Source organism: Musa acuminata, chromosome BXJ2-3 (genome assembly GCF_036884655.1).
Source record: "Musa acuminata AAA Group cultivar baxijiao chromosome BXJ2-3, Cavendish_Baxijiao_AAA, whole genome shotgun sequence".
Lineage (NCBI taxonomy): Eukaryota > Viridiplantae > Streptophyta > Magnoliopsida > Zingiberales > Musaceae > Musa > Musa acuminata.
Genome location: NC_088340.1, coordinates 36,562,191 through 36,584,237, shown reverse-complemented (window position 1 = coordinate 36,584,237; position 22,047 = coordinate 36,562,191). Strand labels below are relative to the sequence as shown.

The 22,047-nt window shown below is 44.4% G+C and overlaps 3 protein-coding genes across 7 annotated transcripts; 2 read left to right on the top strand and 1 right to left on the bottom strand.

Annotated features, from left to right (window-relative positions):
- Nucleotides 1–1,838: 1,838 nt before the first annotated feature.
- On the bottom strand, nt 1,839–7,502 carry LOC135607968 (phosphatidylinositol 4-phosphate 5-kinase 1-like). Of its 3 annotated transcripts, XR_010485328.1 has the most exons (10): nt 6,007–7,502; nt 5,768–5,929; nt 5,402–5,567; nt 4,712–4,822; nt 4,387–4,580; nt 4,169–4,299; nt 3,999–4,074; nt 2,533–3,435; nt 2,226–2,383; nt 1,840–2,100 (listed from the first exon to the last, which is right to left on the bottom strand). XR_010485328.1 is itself a non-coding variant. In XM_065100304.1 (8 exons), the coding sequence occupies exons 1-8, from the start codon at nt 7,188–7,190 to the stop codon at nt 3,147–3,149; spliced, it is 2,313 nt and encodes a 770-aa protein (XP_064956376.1). In that variant the 5' UTR covers nt 7,191–7,502; the 3' UTR covers nt 2,464–3,146. The 3 variants fall into 3 exon arrangements, 1 of the variants encoding a protein (XP_064956376.1); XR_010485327.1 differs by having other exon boundaries at nt 1,839–2,383; XM_065100304.1 differs by lacking the exons at nt 1,840–2,100; nt 2,226–2,383 and having other exon boundaries at nt 2,464–3,435.
- A 1,480-nt stretch (nt 7,503–8,982) lies between these two features.
- On the top strand, nt 8,983–15,210 carry LOC103979224 (uncharacterized). Of its 2 annotated transcripts, XM_009395287.3 has the most exons (6): nt 8,983–9,159; nt 9,236–9,315; nt 9,396–9,484; nt 9,590–9,684; nt 11,124–11,273; nt 13,488–15,210. In XM_009395287.3, the coding sequence occupies exon 6, from the start codon at nt 13,534–13,536 to the stop codon at nt 14,842–14,844; it is 1,311 nt and encodes a 436-aa protein (XP_009393562.2). In that variant the 5' UTR covers nt 8,983–9,159; nt 9,236–9,315; nt 9,396–9,484; nt 9,590–9,684; nt 11,124–11,273; nt 13,488–13,533; the 3' UTR covers nt 14,845–15,210. The 2 variants fall into 2 exon arrangements, with proteins under 2 accessions (XP_009393562.2, XP_009393566.2); XM_009395291.3 differs by lacking the exons at nt 8,983–9,159; nt 9,236–9,315; nt 9,396–9,484; nt 9,590–9,684; nt 11,124–11,273 and adding an exon at nt 13,183–13,402.
- Nucleotides 15,211–16,453: 1,243 nt separating this feature from the next.
- On the top strand, nt 16,454–20,974 carry LOC135607967 (AP2/ERF and B3 domain-containing transcription repressor RAV2-like). Of its 2 annotated transcripts, none has more exons than XM_065100303.1 (5): nt 16,454–16,510; nt 16,681–16,948; nt 18,539–18,643; nt 18,716–18,790; nt 18,893–20,974. In XM_065100303.1, exon 5 carries the CDS (start codon nt 19,902–19,904, stop codon nt 20,925–20,927), a length of 1,026 nt encoding a protein of 341 aa, XP_064956375.1. In that variant the 5' UTR covers nt 16,454–16,510; nt 16,681–16,948; nt 18,539–18,643; nt 18,716–18,790; nt 18,893–19,901; the 3' UTR covers nt 20,928–20,974. The 2 variants fall into 2 exon arrangements, with proteins under 2 accessions (XP_064956375.1, XP_064956374.1); XM_065100302.1 differs by having other exon boundaries at nt 16,456–16,948; nt 18,893–19,017; nt 19,427–20,974.
- The last annotated feature ends 1,073 nt before the right edge of the window (nt 20,975–22,047 follow it).

Genomic DNA, 22,047 nt, shown 5'->3' with positions numbered 1-22,047 from the left:
ACGAATGCAATAATCGAAACTCGTACTGTCTCGTCTCTTCCAGATTAGATGCACGAATCATTTCTCCACATAGAAACAACTACATATCAAAACTAATTATTTTATAGTCAGAGTAATAATTTAATATTTTTTTCTTCATTTATCGGAAAATACGAGAATAAAAAAAATCATAATGTCTCAAATATTTGGGATAGATACTTGATTTTATTTTCCACAGTCATATAATATTTAAATAAAAAGTATTTTTTTGAAAAAAATAGTAGAATGAAAGATTAGTTTCAATCGAATGCTTTTTTTATATTTAAAATAAAGCATATTTATTGGTGGCTTCTTAGTATATTGGTCGACTCGCAATAACGCATGAGGAGGACTCTTTGACGGCGGCAGCCACCCATCAAGTGGATTTGGAAGGTCGGGTTCCTGTCTGAGCTCCGTCAGGCTTCAGCATTTGAACTCTCACATTTTTGGTCAGGCACGCTTCTCCGTTCCGTGGGCCCCATGCGAGCGAGGCCTTTCTTTGGTGGGATTGGTGGACTGCTAGTGTCGCATCGTGCACGTGGTCCGGTGGCGACGCCATCGTCTCGAGATGACGCGTCCGACCAACCGCCGCGGGGCGAGGAAGGAGTCGGCCGACCACGTCGGTGGACGGCCGGGCGCTGTCGGAAGTTGGGCGGCAGCAAACGAACAAACGCACAAAAAGGTTGACATCTTGCCGCACAAGTCCATAAGCCAACAAAATCCAGTTGTTAGCTTCGGGGTTTATGCATCGACGAAACGAAAACAAATTCTCAATATATATATATATATATATATATATATATATATATATATATATATATATATATATATATATATATATATATATATATATATATATATATATGTCTCTTTCTGCTTTTCCTACTCTTTTTTCATATTTGTATTCCCCGAGCAATATTTGAATGTTTTCTTAAATGGTACCGGAATCATTGACTAATTAATGCTATAATAGTCTATCCCAGAAATGGAACCACGAAAAGTCAATAGTAATATCGCAACAATTACCTGTAATTGAGCCATACATCGATGCTTAAGATAAAGTAGTTGTCTTGAATGAACGAGGAGAGCATCATTTTTCCTTGTCAGTGAACCTTTATGTTGTAACTAAGATGTCAGTATGACTTGATCTAATCCCGAATGCATAAGGTTAACCATGCGGATGCTCAAGTCATGTCGACGTCGGGTCAAGTTAGTTTCAAGCGTCATCTCGAGTATAGTTTTCTCTCGACAGGTTGCTATTGTTTCGTTATTAGTTCCTGTATAAAAATTGAGATTAAGAGAGATTTTTCGATTCGATCCCTCTAAAATTTAAATCAATGTTGTAGAGTGGGATCCCCTGTTCAAGGAGGATTAGCTTTTACACATGTGAGGATGAGATATCCATACAGAGTCAATTAACTACGATCGATTTATCAAGCGACTGACTTAAGCTTTTGTGCGAGCGCCGATCGACCGGATCGACGCCACACAATATCACCCCGAGCTTTTCGGGATGACTATACAGTGATAATATCATTCATGGGGAAGGGCAACGAACGGCTGTCCGTCGTTCAAAGCTAGTCTTGCATTGCATGCACGGCCAATCACAACGCGGTCCTCTTTCCTCGTCGAGAGGATGGGATTAATTAATACCTGTTTAGTACTATTACCTGGGCTTATTTATGTGAAGAATCTCGAGAAATAGCAGGGAGGGTTGGAAGCAGGAACGGAAGCGGGCTGTGGATACTGTACTAGCGTAAGATGGAGGAGACGTGCCATCAGGTCACAGAGTTTACAGAGGTGGTGTTCACAAGCAATCTATAAACAAACATTATTTTAGCTTCCAACCCAGTACTGGGTTTAACAGTGGAAAAGAGACATGAAAAAGGAACTACGGCAAAGCTTGAGACCTGACACGGCCTTTGACCTCGATAATGGCTCTACAGAGAAGCGTAGGTGAGAGAGGAGGAAGACAGGCTGCTAAATAATGACTCTTTTGATTCACCAAAGATTCAAGGATGATATATTACGGCTGGCTCTGTTCTTCTCTCCAAAGTTCAGTCCGGTCAAACACAGGGAAAGCTGAAGGACCAAAAGGATAAGAAAAGAAAAAGAATTCATAGGAGATATTGAATGACAGCAAGTGAAAGAGAGAGAGAGAGAGAGAGAGATGAGGAAGGAGAAAGTAGAGAGAGGTGATCGGCTACCGCATCTTCGTCGTTGCACTTTTTCTCTGCTTTTGATGCCCATTTCTCCCCTCGCACCTCTTTTTTCCACTTCCAATGCTCTCTCTCCCCCCCCCCCTCCCTTGTCATAAGCTGTGCGACGAGGGAGCAAAGCTTGGTTGGGAGGGAGACATCCAGTACTGGAAAAAGGAAAAGATAAACAACAGACATTAGCAGCAAAGAAAGCAGATAAAGAGGAGAGTAGCCACAGAACACAGCATTATGAGGGAGACTTTTTTGAGCTTGATTTAACCATGGTCATCATCATCCTATACTATACTATATGTACCTGTCTTATTCGATGCCTTTCTCAACCTTCTCTTTTATCCGGGAAGCAAAACTGATGTTTTCTCTGTCTCGAACACAAAAAGAAAGAAAGAGAAGAAAACTAATGGAATCCAGCACTGCTCACCCTCATTAACATGTCCCAAACTTACCCCATGGCTGAGCATTCAAAATTCAGCCAACCAACCACCTGTAGCTTTGGTCACTTGAAGCTCCCGAATTCATGCTACTGAAATCTGCATATGTAAATCTCTGAGCTTCAGCATTCAAGTGCCAACAGCCAGCAACCTTCTCGAATCTGATGGACGGTGAAGCTCTGGGATTCAGATTCCCAAGACCTGAGTGTCCATTGCTGAGCTTTAACATTTAACTTCATGCAGTGGCGCAACTTGAACCTCTTAGATTCAACTTGTCGAACGCTGCACATTTTTACGGCTGAACGGAACTTTATAACATTTTGTTCCTCCTCTGCCTCCTGTAGTAACAACCTTTAATTTGCTTCCCGGTGAGAGGCAGACTTTCCTTCATATGGCATTTTCCAAGTTTAGGAGTTTGGAAGCAACATATGTGTTGCCTGAAGATGAACATATGGCATCTCCCTTTTTCTCTCTCTTTAAATTAGTCATCTTCCATGAATATTCGCCTGATGAAATCTTGGAACCTCCTCGAGTAGAGCTTTGGATCAACTGCTGAGATGGAATTGGAATCCACCTTCAAGGATTTGTAGGCATGCTCCAGCTTCTTAGTGACATCATAGTCCTGGAGGATATCTATTATTCCAAAGTAGAGAATCACATCATGGATCTTGTCGCTTTGGGTTCCACTAGCAAGTAATGCATCAGACTCGCTTCTTGCTGTGTGCTCTGCCCTCGCTGGCATGTTTAAGCCTAGTCGAATCAACGGTTTCCTAAACAGAAAGTTATGTTGACACATCAGATACCAACACTTCAAATTAGAACATCTGAGGCATGAGAATTAGCTTGATTTGATCGAGGGCACGGTCTGGCAAAAGAAATTAACTAATCATGTAGCATTTTCACACTACAGGAAGGGCACAGATGATGTAACATTTATCCTATTAGATAGCAATGGAGAAACATAAGAATGACAAATAATTTTTTTCCTGTTAAATGTTGACCTGTTGGTTATGAAGAAGCTATAAGGGGAACATAGATCACCTAATGTCCTCTAGGAACCATTTACAACTATCAATGAAGCAGTAGTCCATTGGAGAAGCTAGTAATTCAAATGCAACATCATCAGTGACCGGACTAGTAATTTAAAGGCACCATTATCTTTGCCGACGAGGGTGCATATCCAAGAGAAAGAAGACTAAAATCATAAAGAACAAGAAAATCACATAGTTGCTTCTGCTCATCATACTAAAGGAGAGAGACTTCAAAATAATTTTCTTATTTCAGTTAAGTGAAATTCTTTAAACTGAAAGAGGGGGCGATTCTTGAAACATACCGGCCATCCACTGTCAGATCCCTATCTTGACGGGTTGACTTTGAGAACCGCAAGTCAGACCAAGCCCTTCGATATTCTGATCGAGCACAATTACTAAGTTGAGACTGACCTGTGAATGCTCCATAAACAGTTTATATAAGTACCAAACATATTGAGATTTGTCAACTTACTTGGAGAAGCTGAACATGGTGATAAGCCTGTCCAAGATGCTGAAACATCATAATGGAAGTGAAGACCCAACAGGAGACTATAATCCATAATCCCCACTGCTTCCAAGAATTCACAATCCCGCTTTATTTGCCTGAAGGTAAAAATATAACATCAAATCATAAATGGTAATCATAAACAAAAATCCATCAGACATGTTAAGATTAGATCTTGAACTTACTCCAGAAGCTCTAGGTACCAAGATTTTTGCAAGCGAAATACATAGTTGAGGTCAAGATCCTTGAGGGTTGTCATCTCATCAATCTCTTCCTCGACCTTGTCAGTAGTTCGGCCATGGGATGAACCTTTCAAGTCGAATCTTCTATGAATGTGATATTTGGAACAAAATAAATTGCCCATTACAATGAAACGGACCTGTTCTCCAGCCACATAAAGGAAACTATGGTCAACCAATGTGATATTAACTATGGTCACCCAATTGCCTGATAAAGGAAACTTATGGACAACCAAAGATGGTATAGGAACTTATATGGATGTTTGCTTACCTTCGGCCCACCAATTGGCTTCACGCAATGCACACCATAAAACTTCGTGACCAATGAGTTCTTGTACCGTCGTACATGTCGGTAGTAATTGGGTAACATCCTAATAAGTACCTAAAAACCAATGTAAAAGCGAATTAGGCTTCATTACCCAAAACTAATGTATCATGAATATTCGCTAAGAGGAATGCTTTCTCAAAGTACTAGGGAACTATTTAGTTTTTATATTTACTAAGACACTTGTAACTATTCGTTAAATCTGAAATTTGGATAATGGGCATGCAGGATCAAGGGCATTATATCTCACCAAGTTCATCAAGAAACATAACCGATTGGATTAAAAGCACTGGGAAATTTGATCCTCATCGGACAAATCAGATCCGGTATCAAAGTTACATTGCATTACATGATATACAACAGTATACAATAATATCCCACTGATATCAGCAAAATAAATTATGCCCTTCTACTAATTACAGCAATATCAATAGCCAAACAAAGGACAAATCCAATTTTCCTGATCCTAGTTGACTGAATACAAGAGTGCATCCATATCATACTTTAAAATTTTTGTAAACTTGTATTCATCTTCTAGAATGATTTGACAAACTCAATAACTGAGAAACATGCAGAACTTTAAACCAAACATTGGCATATTCAATGAAAATTATGACACTTGGCTATCAATCCAACCTTCACTTCGGATTTCTTTACGGTCTTAATTATAAACTGATCATCTTGAGTTAGGTAGAAGGCACTCCCACTCTTCCCGGGTGAAGACAGTTCTCTCAAAGCATCATTGCCACATATAGCTAGCATGTAATCTGCCAGATCCACATTAAACAACTTCCTCAAGTGTCTGCAAGCCAAAACCACCGCAAATTACTCACACAAACCCAAAATTAAAATCTAAATCATGTCATCATTGTCATCGACAAAACGACAACAACAATAATTCATAAATTTCAATTATTTAGGGTTGGCTCTATGGATCCTTTTATATATAAGAAGGGAAAGCAAAATGAACTGAATTGGTCCAACTGCTAATAGGAATGCCACCTGAAAACCATGGGGCAATAATCCTTCCACCGGAACTCAATGGAGTGGTGTGGCGGAGTAATCTTTGACCCCTCAGGAGGAAACCTCGTCCAGAACTTCTCCCTGGGATCAAAATCTGCTGCTCTGAGCTCTCTCATTGAACCTGGCTTCCCAACAGAGTATCTGAAACCAAAAATTCAAATATTATTTCGAAGGCTATAACAGATAACACGTAACCCGCAAGACATATATCCATCTACCTGATGCCTAATTGAAGGTTTAACATCAGATCGTAGTTCTTGTGGCCCTTCAGTATTGTATGCCCCAGCTTCTTTCCCTCTCTCGTCGACAAGCAAGGCGGACTCGGCCGCTGGTGCACCGTACCAATGGGAGTTCGATCACCCCGATGGATGGAAACCCTGTTCTTGTAGAGCATTGCAGCCTCGATTGTATCAATAATATCACATGTAATGTCACCGGCCTCGCCTTCTGATTCCCAGACACAGATCCTGGGGAAGTTCTTCTCTGCAGTGGAGCTCCTCCGCCCCAGTGCTCCTCCATCCACCGACAATCTCTTCCTTGACGCTGACACCGACGGCAGAACGAATGTTTCATCAAAAGGCGAGAATAGGCTTCTTTTTCCGGCGATCTCCTTCCGGACAGTGGAAACGGCAGGGTAGAAGGTTCCGTCGAGGCTCTTCGGGTCGCCTTTGCTCCAGCTACCGACATAGCAGCTGCCGTCGGGCCAAGTGAACACGCCGCTCCCCTTCGGCACGCCATCCTCCCAGTGGCCGTCGTAGCGGTTGCCATTGGCCCAGATGAGAGCCCCATGGCCGGATATTACGCCGTTCCGCCACTCGCCGACGTACTGGTTCCCGCTCCGCCACACGTACCGGCCGCGGCCCTCCTGTAGGTTGCGCCACCAGCCGCCCTCGTAATAGTCTCCGTTGGAGTACCATTTGCATCCGTACCCGTGCTCTCGGCCGGCGACACAGGAGCCGGGGCAGGCGTTGCCCTCCGACTCGGTGAAGGCCCCGAAGCCATCCATCCGGCCGGAACGGAGCTCGCCCCTGAAGGTCACGGCGGAGGGCCACGAGAACTTCCCCTTCCCGGAAGCCTTCCCCCGCCGCCACTCCCCCTCGTGCATGCACCAGTCGGCCCGAAGGCACTTCCCCCGTCGGTGGGGGGAGTTCCGGACGAAATCACCGGTGCACATGTCCCCGCTCAGGAGCACCTTCTCCACCACCATCGCCTCGTCCGAGGGACCAGCGGCAGGGGCGACTCTCCGACCGCCGGGGCCGCCTCCCTGAGACCTACTCCTGGCATGTTGGTCCGCCGCCGGGGAAACCGCCACTCCAGCCGGCTTGCCTCCATCCTCCCCCACCGCGTCCCCGCCTCGTCCGGTGGCCCCTATGGCCTCGTCGTCGCATCCTAGCCGCCGCATTCTCCGATCGAAAAACCTAAACTCCTCCAATCATTCCCCGGATTCCTCTTCGGACAGGAAGCACCTCTCCTCCCCCCCAACCCCCACTCCTCCCCTCCAAGCTACGATCCACCGGGGAAAGGGAGATACGGTTCGAATCCAATAACTCAAGCAAATCAAGAACAATAAATCCCACCGAGATGAGAGAGAGAGAGAGCAAAGAGAGACTCTAAAGGGTAGAGGAGGAGACGCAGGCCGTTTGGCCTGCCTTCTGTGTTTTTGTGTTTTGCTTTGCTGCGGTGCCTCCGCTTTGGCTTCGAAGAACTGGGCGGAGAAGGGGGAGGGAGTAATACAGCTAAACCGGAAATGACTAGAAAGCCCTCGAATATATTGGCAAAGGACGGGATTTGTCCGATGATTCCAAACTGTTACTGCAACGATCCGCGTTTCCAAAGCCATAACGGAAGGCGTCCCATAATATTTCAAGATTGCCCCTCGGGACGTGTGGGTCGCGTCGCCGTCATCTCCGTTGGGCAGGATGTCCGATAAATATGATTTTATTTACATTTATATCCTCTGGAAGTGGATATATATATACATATAATGAATGTTTCAATAAAACCCAAAAAAATCTTATAAATTTTAATTTTACTTGAGTTTTCTTATGATGATAAGACTACTAAAAGCATGTTAAATATTATATCATTATAAAAATCGATATAATAATAGATAATCATGGTTAGTATCAGTTAACCTTTTTTAGAATAAAAAAGAGATTTTTAGAAAGGAACAAAATATTTGAAGGAATATATTTGTTATACTAAAATTTATAAGAAAAATATGCTATTTTCAATCATAACAAAGATGTAAAAGTAAAATTTCCTAATAAATAAAAGGAAATCACTGTCAAATACCATGGTTAAATGTTCTATGTAATAATTTTTTTATTTACATTTATATCCTTTCGAAGCGAGCAATGTAATAAATATATATATATATATATCCTTAATTAATATTTGTTATATATCTCTATATATAACATTTAAATATTTTAACAATTCATCATAAAATCCTATGTTCGAATTTCGCCTTGTAGAAAAAAAAACCCAAGATTTTCTTATAAAAATGTATTAAATATTATATTATTTTTAAAAAGCAAAATAATAACATATAATTAAGGATGTATAATTTGAAGAAAATATGCTATTTTCAAATATAACGAGGATAGACATGTAAAATCGCAATGTAAATAAAAGGAAATGTAAATGGTTGAATGTTGCGCATTATAGTCATTTTAATGAATGATATGATTAGCAAGATTTGTCCGCGTATTCCCAAAGGTTGTCCGCGTCGAGAAAGATGTTAGGCATATAATTGAGAGGACAATGGGTTGTATTATTAATGGGAAGATGAGAGGATTGCGATTGCGATCGGGATTTCCTTCATAATTATCTTTTTCTTAGATTACATCGATTTGCGCATAAACTTTGGTACTATGTGTTTTATTGCTGCGTTGGTTTAAGGTGGGTAGTGATTCATTTTGATTTGGTGAGGACATTTTGAAATGATTGGATTGTTGGAGAGAATCAAACTCGGGAGTTGTAACACACGATCGCAATTATTAGGGAATTGGAAATTGACATCGTATATTTTCAAAGTAATAATTAGTTTAATCGATTAAACAGAAATTATGAGGAAATATGTTGTCTTTTTTTTTTTTTTTTTGTATGCTTGGGAATCAGAAGGTTCCAGAATGTTGAGCACCGACCCTGAAATTAGGAGGAGATATATTGCGTGTTGTTCCCTCGCGAGAAAGAGGGTTTTCATAAGAGATCCATGGACGGCGATCGTATGAAGACGAGGAGGCGGGGGAGATGACGATGCTTGTGGATAAGCACCTCATCCATCACTTTCGCACCAACGTGCGTTGTCTCTCCTGATCGAGACGACCGTCGATCGTTTCATTGATCTCTCCTGCCTTTACGCACCAGTACTGTTCTTCCTCCCCAATATTTGATTGCTATTATGGTTATTTTTGTTTTGATGTTCTTGATCTGAATTTTGAGGTACCGAGGTGAAATAATCGTTGGTTTCATGCTGCTGGATGATCGAAAGAGGAGATACGGGTTGCACCTTGGATTGAGGGGTGAGAAGTCATCGTTTTCCGAGTAAGATGGGGGATTCTTATGATTATCGTGATTTGTGACGATCCTATTCTGTTGACAGATTCTTGGATCTACAAGTGCTTATTTTAGGAAAAGATGATTTGGGCAAGAGTTGAGACCGAGAAGGTATCGCAGACCTCCTAACTCGAGGTTTGGTTCTCGCTTAAATTGGACTTGTAACTGGGCTTTGATTAGTTGATACCAATGCGATGTCAACAAGAGTGACTTGAAGGATTTCCCAATGATGTTTGGCAGGATGGATTTCTGGTGCAGCTGACCAAGAAAGTGTGCTACACTGGACTTACCAGCTGAACCGTGCTTCACTTTTTCCTAGCAATTGGACATGAAAGGTGAAGAAGCATTAACCCAACCATCCCTTGAAAATTCTTTAATTTATTTCCATGATCGACGCTTCTCGTCAATTTTTTTGAATCTTGGGAAGAATCGATGCTTATGGTTGATGGACATGAGAAATGCTTGTTTATGTGGCAACTTGAATCATCATGTTAAATGCTAGCTTATATGCCAAGTTGAATCATGGTGTTAGATATGTTAACCCAAGACTGCAGCAGAATAAGTCGATTAGATTCTAGTTTATACAATCATCTTAACGCAAAATATGTTCACCAAGGGATTAACTATCAATAACTTGAAGTCATTGGTGTAAGCTTGAAATTTTCTTGCATGCCAGATAGTATGATAGTGTGGAATATGTTGATAAACATGGATTTAAGATGAAGTAGTTGTTATTTGTGAAATCGTTTCATTATTCTTTTTATCTTTGCTAAGATATTCGAATTGATTAATATAATGTTACACGAGTGATAGTCTTAGGTTTTGTCATGATGTAATATTTTTCTTTTTACTTCTTTATAAACTTATACTTTTGATAATATAATTCTTGATTTTATTTCATATAAATAGATGTTAGAGGAAAATACCATTAATATTTTAGTTTATGGTTCAGACCCATGTGTAGAATGTTCGATCGAGATGTTTTCGACATGGAAATGTTGTGTTTCTGAAGTGAAAATATTATTTTTTCGAGGTATCATTTGCACGAAGATCAAGATCAAGAGATTTTTCAACCTGATTCTTTTAAAAAATCTAAATATTAATTAGGATGAGATTGCATGTACACGTGATTTAACATATGGGTACCTTGTTTGTAATTTTCATAGAATTGATGATTATTTAAGGAATTCCAAAGATATGGTACTGGTCCATTTAACAAGTCGCCTACGATATAGGGGGTTTACTTTAACAACCAAATAGGCCTGAGTATTTTATTTTACGGCCCAATTACACGGTGTACCAACGTCTCAATAGAGCCTCGGCCTAGTACAAATTATTCTCTTGGTCAAGTTTATAGGTTCGAGTACCCGTGCAAGTGGTGCCCGACTAGTTGACTTTTGGGTATGATGCAGATGGGATTCGCCCCCTCGTTAGTCTCCGCAGTGTGATAGATGTACGGACTTGCCGCTGCATATGCTTGTCTGGGCCATTTTTAGGGGTGCGGTCCCGATATGAGAAGATTTGGTTAATGCAAGCTTGGGTACCACCGAAGGATAGGCTTCTTGGTGAAGCTTATGAAGCACCAAAACAATCGAAGGACCACTTCTTCCTATATGGTCTTTTCAGATTGCAATCTCCAAATTATGCCTCTGGCTGTTTCTTTTTTTTTTGCTTTACATTGCAACACACAGGTGAGAATAAAGCACTAAAGAATGCCTGATACACTCGGAGATCGTCATCCGACTTGCACTAATGCTACATCGCCGACACACAGGTGTAAAGTACTCCAAAGATCCTCAGCTCCGGCTCATGCAAAGAGGACTTCTCTCTCGATGCTGCGTACCACCTTCATCTCTGACACCGGTGCTCGACGACATCGATGCAACATGCCTGCATCAGCCACTGCCCAACCATTACCCCAAAGGTTAGCTCTCCCTTTTCTTTTGTCATCGATTTCCAAAAGAAAGCCGCCTCTTTTTCTCTCTTAGCACCAATGGTCCCAGTTAAAAGGGGAGCAGGAGATCTTCCCTTCGATCTGGAGTCCTTGTCTGTGGTGATGGATTCTGTGCTAGATTGCGCAAATTTTAGAGGAGTCTTTTGGAGAAGGGTAGGGGACGCATGCACAATTAATCATGCGGCCGAGTGCACATTACACTTGTTTGATGCGTACCCTCTTCTTTCTCCCAGAGCACATGCATTATCCATTTCCTCGGTTGGATGCCATAGGCGACATCATATGGTCCTCATCGACCACACTTTCTTATCATCGACCTCTGGCCAGATTTCAGGAGTCTCAGGCACCACAGCGAGTCACAACGACCGTGGTCACAGCCTTCGATTGGGCCCACATAGCCACTGGCCACATCTCCTCCTGTATTGCATCACAGCGATTCACAGAATCGTGGTCACATCCTTGGATTGGGCCCACACACCCACTGGGCGGGCGCATCTCCTCGTGTATGCCGTGGTCTTCGATTGTTAGAATGGGCTAGCAAGTTTACTTTGCTAGCTTTGGACCAAAGACGGTTTGAGACCTTAATTTGGCTTTCCATCTTTAACATGTCGCCGGTAGCGAGCAAGGATTCTGCCGCACTGCGTCATTCTCAATTAGAGATCGACCGGTGGCCGTGCGTCCACCGTATCATTTTCGGCTCGCGTGCTAATCCTGATGGGAGCATAAATTACGCACGTTTCAGAACTCGCAGATTTTTTTGCATCTGGAATTTTCTTCTTCTTTGGGTCGATAATTTAATTTCTTTGGTAAATTACGGAAGTGATGCCAAATAAGATTTAGGAGGAGGGATTAGGTGCGATAATCCATTTACATTCTGTCTTAAAATTAAACATATCAGAGTAATTCCATCCGAAATTGGTTTATCGTCACTTGTTCTCATCTTATTTGATTTCACTTTGATAGTTTGGAATCTAAGTTTCTTGGGCCGCTCAAGTTTTGAAAGTGATGGGGTCATTCCATACTTTCTTCTCGATTTCTTTTTATTCCTTGGTCTCTTCGTGTTATCGTGCATGGTTCCCATGTCCCACCCTTGTTCGAATGTGGAGGAAAAGAGGAGGAGAAAGGTCGTAGCTCCGGAGACGCCTTTGACAAGTCACAGGCCAAAGCTTGACCACGTACCACCACCGGAAGGATGCATATCAGTTTCCTTTGTCCCATCACCAATATCATCGCTCTCTTATCCGTAAACGAATCGTCCTCGGTGGTGATAACCAAGCAAAAGGACGATCCCACAGTGGGATTCCAGAGTGTCGTCATAAGGGAACAAATCTCCCTGCCGACGTGGCTCGATGCAGTTCGTTGGTAATATTTTAAGCAAGCTGCAAAGGATCTAACTATAGAAAAATGTGACATTCCAACATGAATGCATGCATGCTTTGATCCCAAATGTGTCAGGTTTCTTCAAAAGAGTGGCATCTATTTGGTTAAAGTGTCTTAAGTAAACTTACAGCGTGACTACAGCAAAGCGATTGGGCGAGATTGGGACAAACAAGTAGTGATGGATGACAGAATTAGAAAGAAGAAGCTATACTGATAAATAACAACTAATACAATAAGGCAATTAGTTGAGGAGGAGAGGTGGGAGAGATTATGGATAGTAGACGACTGGACACGGGTGATTACAACTAAATGCCTTACGAAAAGCTACTCTCAAATATGGGGGATTAAACACTTGGATTACTTAAAAAACTATTTCTTGTAAAATAGGGGAATATTTTAGGGGGGGGGGAAGACAAACCAGAAAGCAGAGGGAGTGATTCAGAGGGAAACGAGGGTGGGGAAATCGACAATATAAAGCTGGAAAGCAGGAAGGTGTGATGGCAAAGGGAGTGGTGGTGAGGGCCCTGAAGAAGCTGAAAGGTCCCGAGGGAGAAGCCTTCCTCGAGCCTACAAATACCATCCCTCCCCCCCTTCGCTTCTTATCAGCCGGCCTTATTGCCACTCCCTGGAAGCACAAACGCCACCATTCCATCTCTCCCTTTGTTTTGTGATCTGTGCCTTCCGAAGAAAAATAAACCTTTGTTGTACTCTTGTTTGAGGTAATTACAGCATGCATACTAAATGTTCGTGGGGCTGTCTCGTATATCCTTTGGATGCTTACTTATCGGTTTTGCCTTTGCTCAGTGAAGCCCGTATTAAAGTAAACCTGCGTCCAAACGCTGCGGTATAGATGATGTCGGTTGCCATGATGCAAAGCTCGTCCGCAGCTGTCTTCGACTCGGACAAGTGCAGCCGGGCGGCGCCGGTGGATCGATATAGACGGCAGGACGATCCTCCTCTGGCGGTCGAGGAGAGCCACGCCCAGGAGCGGCCCGGACAATTCGACATATGGAGCGCGATCCAATCGCGGGAGGCGGCCGCCGCCGCCGCTGACCAGCCGGCGTCTCCTTACGTTCATCCTCTCGCTAGGCGGTCTTCGAGCCCGTTGAGCCAGAAGAGCCTCGAGATCTGCACGGAACGTCTCGGATCCGAGACCGGCTCTGATGGCTTCTCCTCCTTCATGGACGACCTCGACTTCCACCATCCATCTAAGCTCGCTGGAGAAGAGACAGAGGAAGAGAAGAAATATGTGCCCTTCGAGAAGCAAGCAGCAGCAGGAGGCGCCAGGGAGCTAGCGTCGGTGAGTTGCCATTGTTCAGTTGGCCGGCGGTCGCCACCGAGGTCGTTCCCCCCACCGCTGCCGTCGATCTCCCAGCGCAACGTGCCTTGCCTCCACATGAGGCCTCACCGCCTAGACGGGCGCCTCGTCATGGAAGCCGTAGCCGTCCCTTCAAAGAACTACTTTCACGCCCAGCGCGTGGACGGCCGACTCGTCCTGTCCTTGACCGACACCACCTCCGGAGACAAACCTGGTCACGCATCCGATGCCACTGAAATTACACAACCACAAATGCCAGAAGACGTCGAGCAAGATAACAAAGATACTGTAGGGAACGAAACGACGGAAATAACACAATTGGAGGAGGAGGAGGAGGAGGAGGAGGAGGAGGAAGAAGAAGAATTAGAGGAAACTAACCGATACGAGGAAGAGGAAGAAGAAGAGGAAGTGGAAGTGGTGGACAGGGGAACGATCGTCGAGGTGAAGGTAAGCACGCAGCCCCAGCAACAGAGCGGCGCCATGAAGGTACACCGGTCCTCGCTCGTCATCAACAAGTTCGTGGGCGGCGCTCCCCTAACCAGCATGACCAAATGCGAGCAACCTGTTCCATCAACCGTGGTACCCAGGCGGGCATCGCCTACGACCACCACTGCGGCGGCGGCGGCGTCCACGCTCAGCGTCACCACAGAAGGTTACAACGACTACGGCTACATCGGGCTGTGGGCGCCGCTCGGCGGCCACCACCCACCGCTCGACAACAAGCTTCTGTTCACTTCCAAGCGGCGGAACCGCGGGGAGTTGCTCCACATCATGAGAAGGTGCAGCCAGCTGCGCAGGCCATTGTTCATTAGGGAGCCGTGTTGCGCTGTCACCTCCACTTGAGAGGTGATCACGCAAAATGCTCAGAGTCTCACAACGGATGCTTCCCGCAGTCATCCAAGCCGCCGACGACTAGTGATTACACATAAGCTATAATATATCGATACTACTAGCCCAGTAGGCTCACTGTTTGGTTTCTCCGGTATCGTGGTTTGTCTTCTGCTGTCTCTTCTTTTTCTAACCACACCATTGCCTTCATTTTCCAGCCGGTGATTGAATCTGATACTATCCAATTCGATATTACGATTAGACTGCTTTGATATCGTTCCCAGTTTGGTGTTGGAATCAGAGAGGAACTTTTGGAATCCGGCCGCAGGTCTTGTTGTCTTCTAGTGTAATGAAATACTAAGCATGTGGTTTTGATGTCAATCGATGCTGGTTTCTTAGTTGGATGCAACTCCAGCAGCATCTGTTCCGTCTGCGGACGCACACGTGTTTCACCAATGAAATCCCACTGGATGCTTTGAGATTCGCACATGAATGGCTATTGCGGCGAGAGTACACGGGAGGATTGCGTGAACCGGAAGCGATTTCCACGTTTGGTATGCCTGGGGTAAAGGAAAAGTGCTGGGACACATGGACGTTGACCTGCTACTCGTATGATGGCCATGGGCATGAAGAAGATGAAGAAGAAGGAGAACCAAATGCCTTTTGCCCCCCTCGACCTCCCATCATCTCCTCTCATGCTAAGCTTCTTTAGCGTCAGCTCTGCTCTTTCCCCCAAAAGCTTGAATCGATATGACACTTTCAGAGAGTGTGGTGGAATTAAACACTTCATAGCTAGCTTGCGTTCCGGTGTGTCTCCGCTGAGCTCTGTGCGTGCGGACCGAGACGTCACCACACCATGGCCGTGATCACCACGTAATGTTGATGGCTCGAAGACGTTCACCTCAACGCATTTGCAGATGCTGCAAGCTGGGAGAGCATCCTCCACCACATCGAGTTTGATTTCATCACCATCTTTTGTTCTCATTGCACGTGGTTACGACTGCCTGCAGCCTAGAACTGTGAGTCCGAATGGGAGCGACCGAAACAGGTGATCATCCAGTCACGGAGGAGGCAGTCTCTCCCCCGCTTACAGCCGTACCACCATGAGACCAAACTCACAAGCTTGGACATGCATGGCCTTCTGTTGATTGAGGAATTATTTGGTTTCTGTGAGGTTGCATCACTTTTGTTCACTTGCAAACAGCTCGAAGGAATCATTGCGCAAGGTTGATTGATCGACTGCACTCGACGCCAATCATTCAGCCTGTGAAAACAAACTCCTTCCCCTCTCCGCCCTCTCCGTCCCCCACGTGCCAATCATTCAGCCTGTGAAAACAACCCCTTCCTCTCCGTCCCCCACGTGTATATATATATATATATATATATATATTTATTCATGTGGTTCAGCCCATTGGGCTAATAACTGACTCCATTAGGAAGCGTTTCGGATCCCATTGGCCCAGAACTCGGGACACAAGTTGTGATTCGAGTCAATAAATGCGAGACGTCCGAGTCCGATTACTATCGGCCATACAGATTCGGGTCCGTGTAACGGAAAGATCCGAATCCGATTAGATGGATATATAGCAAGTAGTGATCCGAATCCTATTGGAAGACAGCAAGTCTATGAAGAGAGGCGTTGGAGACTGGAGAGGTGTTCGGCAGAAGATCGTGATGCGAGGCAATCCCCTTCCCTTCTCGCCTAAGCCCAACTCTCTCTCCTCCTCGCCCTCTCGCCGCCGCCGCCGCCGCCCTCCTCAGGTTGCGCCTCGCGCGCTTCCTGCAGTGGCCCGACGGCTTCGCCATTTCCCAGGTCCAAACCCTAACGCTTTCTTGGCTGATCTCCGACAGAGCGGGTGTTACCGGTACCCTTCTCGATCTCATCGTTTCTTGGGCACGGAGATCTGTTGACCGTGCCATGGAGGGATTCGCCCAAACAATTCTGTTTTACATTTCAAAGAGCAGGAATATGGATTGGGGTAGAAGTGTAGGGGCATCGGCTTCCAAATGCAGTCGAGATTCTTCTTGAGGACCGTCATTCGTGTCATAAATGGACATGCTTGTTCATTGTGCATTCGCTGGAGCCGATGAGAGTAATTATGCCGGTGCCCTTAATCTGGTAATGCATCTAAGATCCTTTTATTGCTGCATTTAAGACATTTTGTGGCATTTCACCTCTGTGATCCAACAATTGGATCTATATATACTTGGTCATAATTGTCTCCTTTTTAGTTGTACGGATTAGGGTTTCTTGAAACTTGATTACATAGATTATTACTTGCATGACAAAGAGGAAGCATTGTGCAAATGGTAGAGGGTGATGTTTCTCTGGCTAGTAACATAATCTGTCATAGTGCTATGAATAGAACTCCATCTGGCCAGAAAAGCTTGTTGGAGTAATCTTCTGGATATGTGCATTGAAAAATAGCCCTTCTTGTTGGTCACAGCAACATGTGCCACAATGATGAAGTGCATATAGGTCGAACATGAGAGTAAATGTTGGGCAAAACATTGAAGAGTTGTATTGGTTTGAAGTGCGTTTTGAAAGATTGGGAAAATGAAACGGGCTTAGGTGGTCACATGTTTGGATGTAAAGCAACTAGATTCTAGAGTGATTTTAGTTAGCTAATTGCACCAATATGATGATGCTCTGTGCACTTATTTAATTTAATGAAATTGCTTGCAGATTCTTTATGTTTGCCTTCAAAAATTTGCATGATATATCATTAATCACTATTACCAGGATCCTCCTCTTTTTTCTTTGTAATTGGATATTTTCACTGTATTTTTTCTGCATTATGATTAAGGCACAGCTATACATCCTGGTTGGGTGTGTATTTGATGTTGTCTGCTCAGGTAGAATCTGGTTTCTGAACTGAACCGGAATGTTCGGGTTTGTTTATTTATCTAAGGTACAAACCGACCTTTGGGTTTATATATTTATCTAAAATGAAACCCAAAGAGTGAGTTCAAAGATTGAAAGTGGAGCATCCTAAGGTACAAATACTTGAGGAGGAAAAACTCGAAAATGAATGGTAAGAGGGAGAGGGGTAGAGAGGAAACATTTTATGGGTATACTCAAGAGAGGCCATTGGATGACTTGGCAAAACTTAGGATAGTCAGAATTTGGATCCTTTTTGGGTTTGGATTGACTGAATTGATTACTTAAACTCCGTTGCAGAAGCGCAAGCTGATTGAAACGAAGATAACATACATTTAATGTTGTTTGCGTTCTTCATTTGTTTTTGGTTTCTGGTTTGAAGAAACCGAAACGGAGTAGTTGACTTTCACAACACATTTATTAATCAAAATGACATGACAAAACGATCCCCCACATTTGCTAAGAATTGGCATCCTCTCTGTGGTGGTGTTATTTAAGAGCAAAAGAAAAGGGGATTAGAAGCAAAGAAAAGTCACTGATTTATGATATGTTGCCCATGAACATCTCTTTTGCATTTTTTACTGGACAAGGACATCTGATAAATTTCTTGTGTCAATATACATACATACATACATACTTAATCTGATAAATGGATGCTTTCTTGTGCCAAGGCTAAATATATATAGTGTTAATGGGTTGTTGATAGGCTACCCAAATACATTGCACTAGGCTAGCCAGCTCTGTGATGGATTTAGCTTTTTATTGAGCATCCACTCCTTTTTGTTCTCTTCCATTTCTTGCAAGTTGCAACTCATGTACTTCCTGCAGACAAATATCTCCTCCTCTCCTTATCATAATGTGGATAAGACCGGATGTTACAAGTCTCAGTGGCTGAGAAGGAAGCGCAGTCACTTGGATGTCTGCATCTTTCAGGTATATCCAGGCCACTGCTCCTTGTAGTCTCCTGATTCATGTTCCTGAAGACCTTCCAACTTGTGGCTGAAGGGTAGCACTGTGGAACGATGCACTGAACCGTTGGATCACATACCAACTCACCAAGAAATATTTTTATGTGTGGAGGTGATTTATTTTCTTTCCTTTTCCGCATCAAATTCAGATAAATCATACTTAGCTGCTTACGTATTTTTGGAGGTAGAAACTAATAATTAAAAATAATAACAGATAAAAGTCTATATCCAATTCTGGAATTCATCCACATCAGTGTGTGTCGGCAGATCATGGTGGCGAGTATCACAAGGCCAATTTGAAATTCGCTTCAGTTATTCCCAAGATCTTCCATTATTTAGGTACCACTCGTACTATCATCATGTTCTTTAGTTGCTTCTGATACATGCAATTGTCTTATTCCTTTTATTCGATTGCTGAACTAAATGTTACGATCTTGATTTCGAGGTGACTTAATTCGACCAGTCATGATCTGTCACTCCACATGCATTTTATTTATAAAGCATATCTGTTATTCTTTTTTCGATAGGATGGAAATGGAATCCTTAAGCGATATAAAATAAAAATAAAAAATCTGACCATGTGCAATATGAAAAATTGAAGGCCACATCATCATGAGATAGGGGAAGTCTCAAGTCGTTAAATATATTTGGGATCACAATCACAATTAATAGGCGAAAGAATATTTTGTTTTTGTTGTTGTCGTTGATGATGATGATGATGATGATGATATATATGCGGTGCAAGCAGCCAAATTATGTGGAGACTGGCATGCATCGAGTAGTTGTCAAACGGCAGGCACCATGGGTCAGAAACCTCGCCTCTGCCTTCGGTACCATGCGTTTCCGCATACATCTCCACAAAGAGAGAGAGAGAGAGAGAGAGAGAGAGAGAGAGAGAAGAAGCATCATGATCAGCCCAATCAGCAGCAACCCGGCCTCAGGGGATGCATCTGGCCGCGTGGTCCAACCATGGTGTCAGCCCCACTGAATCCAACTTGCCTCTTCGAGGGACCCACTCTCACATCACCCACACCTATCCAACCTCCCTTGAATCTTCGTCCCCATAGACCTGCCAACAAGTGTCCGCCGTAAACCGCAACAAGTTCACCTGTAAGTCTATATAAGCCCCTTTGAGCCCTCTTGTGAAGAATACGACCCATCCTCTCCTTCCAAGGCTTGCCGACAATCTTCTGCGCTCGTCTCTCCGGTTAACTGACTCGGCCATGGAAGGTAGCTGCGTCGATGAGGCACCGAGTCACTCGGCGAGATGCCAACAGACGCCGCCGCATGCGGGCGAGGCCCTGCAGCGCATGGGCAGCGGCGTCAGCGCGGTGCTCGACCCGACCCCGGAGAGCGGGATGGAGGCCGTGTCCAGGAAGCTGTCGTCGTCTCAGTACAAAGGCGTCGTCCCCCAGCCCAACGGCCGGTGGGGCGCCCAGATCTACGAAAAGCACCGTCGGGTGTGGCTCGGCACCTTCGGCGACGAAGCCGAGGCCTCGCGCGCCTACGACGTGGCAGCGCAGCGGTTCCGCGGCCGCGACGCGATCACCAACTTCAAGCCTCTCTCCGAGTCCGACGACGACGAGGCCTACGAGCTCTCCTTCCTCGTGGCGCACTCCAAGGCGGAGATCGTGGACATGCTGCGCAAGCACACGTACCACGACGAGCTCCAGCAGAGCAAGCGAGCCCAGGGGGGCGGCCGGGTCGTTAGCAGGAGGACGACGCCGAGCTACCTACGGTCGGCTCGCCTGATGTTGTTCGACAAGGTGGTCACCCCGAGCGACGTCGGGAAGCTGAATAGGCTAGTGATACCGAAGCAGCACGCCGAGAAGTATTTCCCGTTGGAGAGCGGCAGCAGCGTGGCATCGAAGGGTGTGCTGCTCAACTTTGAGGACGCCGGCGGCAGGGTGTGGAGGTTTAGGTACTCGTACTGGAGCAGTAGCCAGAGCTTCGTGCTGACAAAAGGCTGGAGCCGGTTTGTCAGGGAGAAGAACCTCAAGGCCGGGGACGTGGTCACCTTCTGGCGATCCACCGGGCCTGAGAAGCAGCTGTTCATCGACTGGAGGACGGACGTGATCGCGAGCTTTCGCACGATGACCCCGCCGCCTACTGTTAACCCGCTTCGGGTTGTGAAGCTGTTCGGTGTGGACATATCAAGATTGCTGCCTGTTAATGGTGGCGACAGGAAGAGAGGAAGAGAGACAGAGTTGTTTCCACCATCACAGTTCTTCGAGCAGCAATTCTTTTGAGGCTTTGTAGTGTCTTCATATCTTCCTAAGCTCTGCATGTTCTGATCTCCCTTTTGCTTTTGTTTCATGACATACAAAAAAACACACACACACATACATAAATAGGATGTCTGCTCTCAAATATTTCCTGTCCTCGTTCAATATTCAAAGGCAAGTTTTCTTTGTTTCGAGGAACTAGAAATCCAGTCTACAAGCCTAAGATTGCAGCCTCTTTGTTCAGAAGCACAATGGGTCTTATATTTTGATTATGAAGACATGACCAAAATAATGTCCCTACCTAAAACTTCATGAAGAATCAAAAGCAGAAACACTGAAGAAGGAGAAAAAAGTCCAAATCAGAATCTAAATATAACGACATCACATTCCAACCTCTGTTTAGTTCCACATGAGAGTTGAATTGTGAGAGATAGATGCATGCATTGTTGTTAACATGTAGTTGACATCTCGGACCACTTGATTTAGACACATTAATATGCCAGTTATCTCGAAGCCGATCTCTTATTAGATAAGACTGGATATGGTAAAAGGTCGATGGATATACTCGAAGGTACATCATGACATGGAAAGTTGTATGGGCTTGCTGCCTCCGGACACCCTCGGTAGAAGTAGTAGGATAACTACAAATATAGTAAGAACGGATCTAGTACTGGATGTGGTGAGAAGTTCATGAACGAGATTAGTGATAGATGAGGATACGAAAGGTCAAGTGGACGACTAGGTGGATGGAGTCGGGTTGACCATAAATATGTCCATCTTGACACTAAGAATCGGTACCGGCAAACCACAAGCATGGATGGCAATGGGTGAAGTCAGATGGCCAACGTATCTGGATGTGATTCATCTCCTAATTCACATTAGGTTTGAAGAAGAAGAAGAAGAAGAAGAAGAAGATGTGGAGGGTGCGATGGGATGTATCGTTCTTAGTTATCGAGTGACCAAGAATTGACTTCTAAACACTATGGAGTTGAGTGAAGCATTTTTTGCCACAGAACTCACTCGCATCACATCAATAACACTATGGATGAAAGCAACGGGGGGGGATGAGGGTGAATTAACCATGGCATTTGATGTTTGAGATAAGGTTTCCGGTTTGTGGTTGACTGATATGTTATTTCTAACG

Bases quoted from the DNA above. Each gene is read 5' to 3' on its own strand.
- LOC135607967 (XM_065100303.1), top strand. From the start codon at position 19,902: ATGGAAGGTAGCTGCGTCGATGAGGCACCGAGTCACTCGGCGAGATGC.
- LOC135607968 (XM_065100304.1), bottom strand. From the start codon at position 7,190: ATGCGGCGGCTAGGATGCGACGACGAGGCCATAGGGGCCACCGGACGA. The intron at 5,930-6,006 runs GTAGATGGATAT...TTTTGGTTTCAG, and splicing joins AACCTTCAATTAGGCATCAG to ATACTCTGTTGGGAAGCCAG. The intron at 4,075-4,168 runs GTAAGTTGACAA...GTGCTCGATCAG, and splicing joins ACCATGTTCAGCTTCTCCAA to AATATCGAAGGGCTTGGTCT.
- LOC103979224 (XM_009395287.3), top strand. From the start codon at position 13,534: ATGATGTCGGTTGCCATGATGCAAAGCTCGTCCGCAGCTGTCTTCGAC.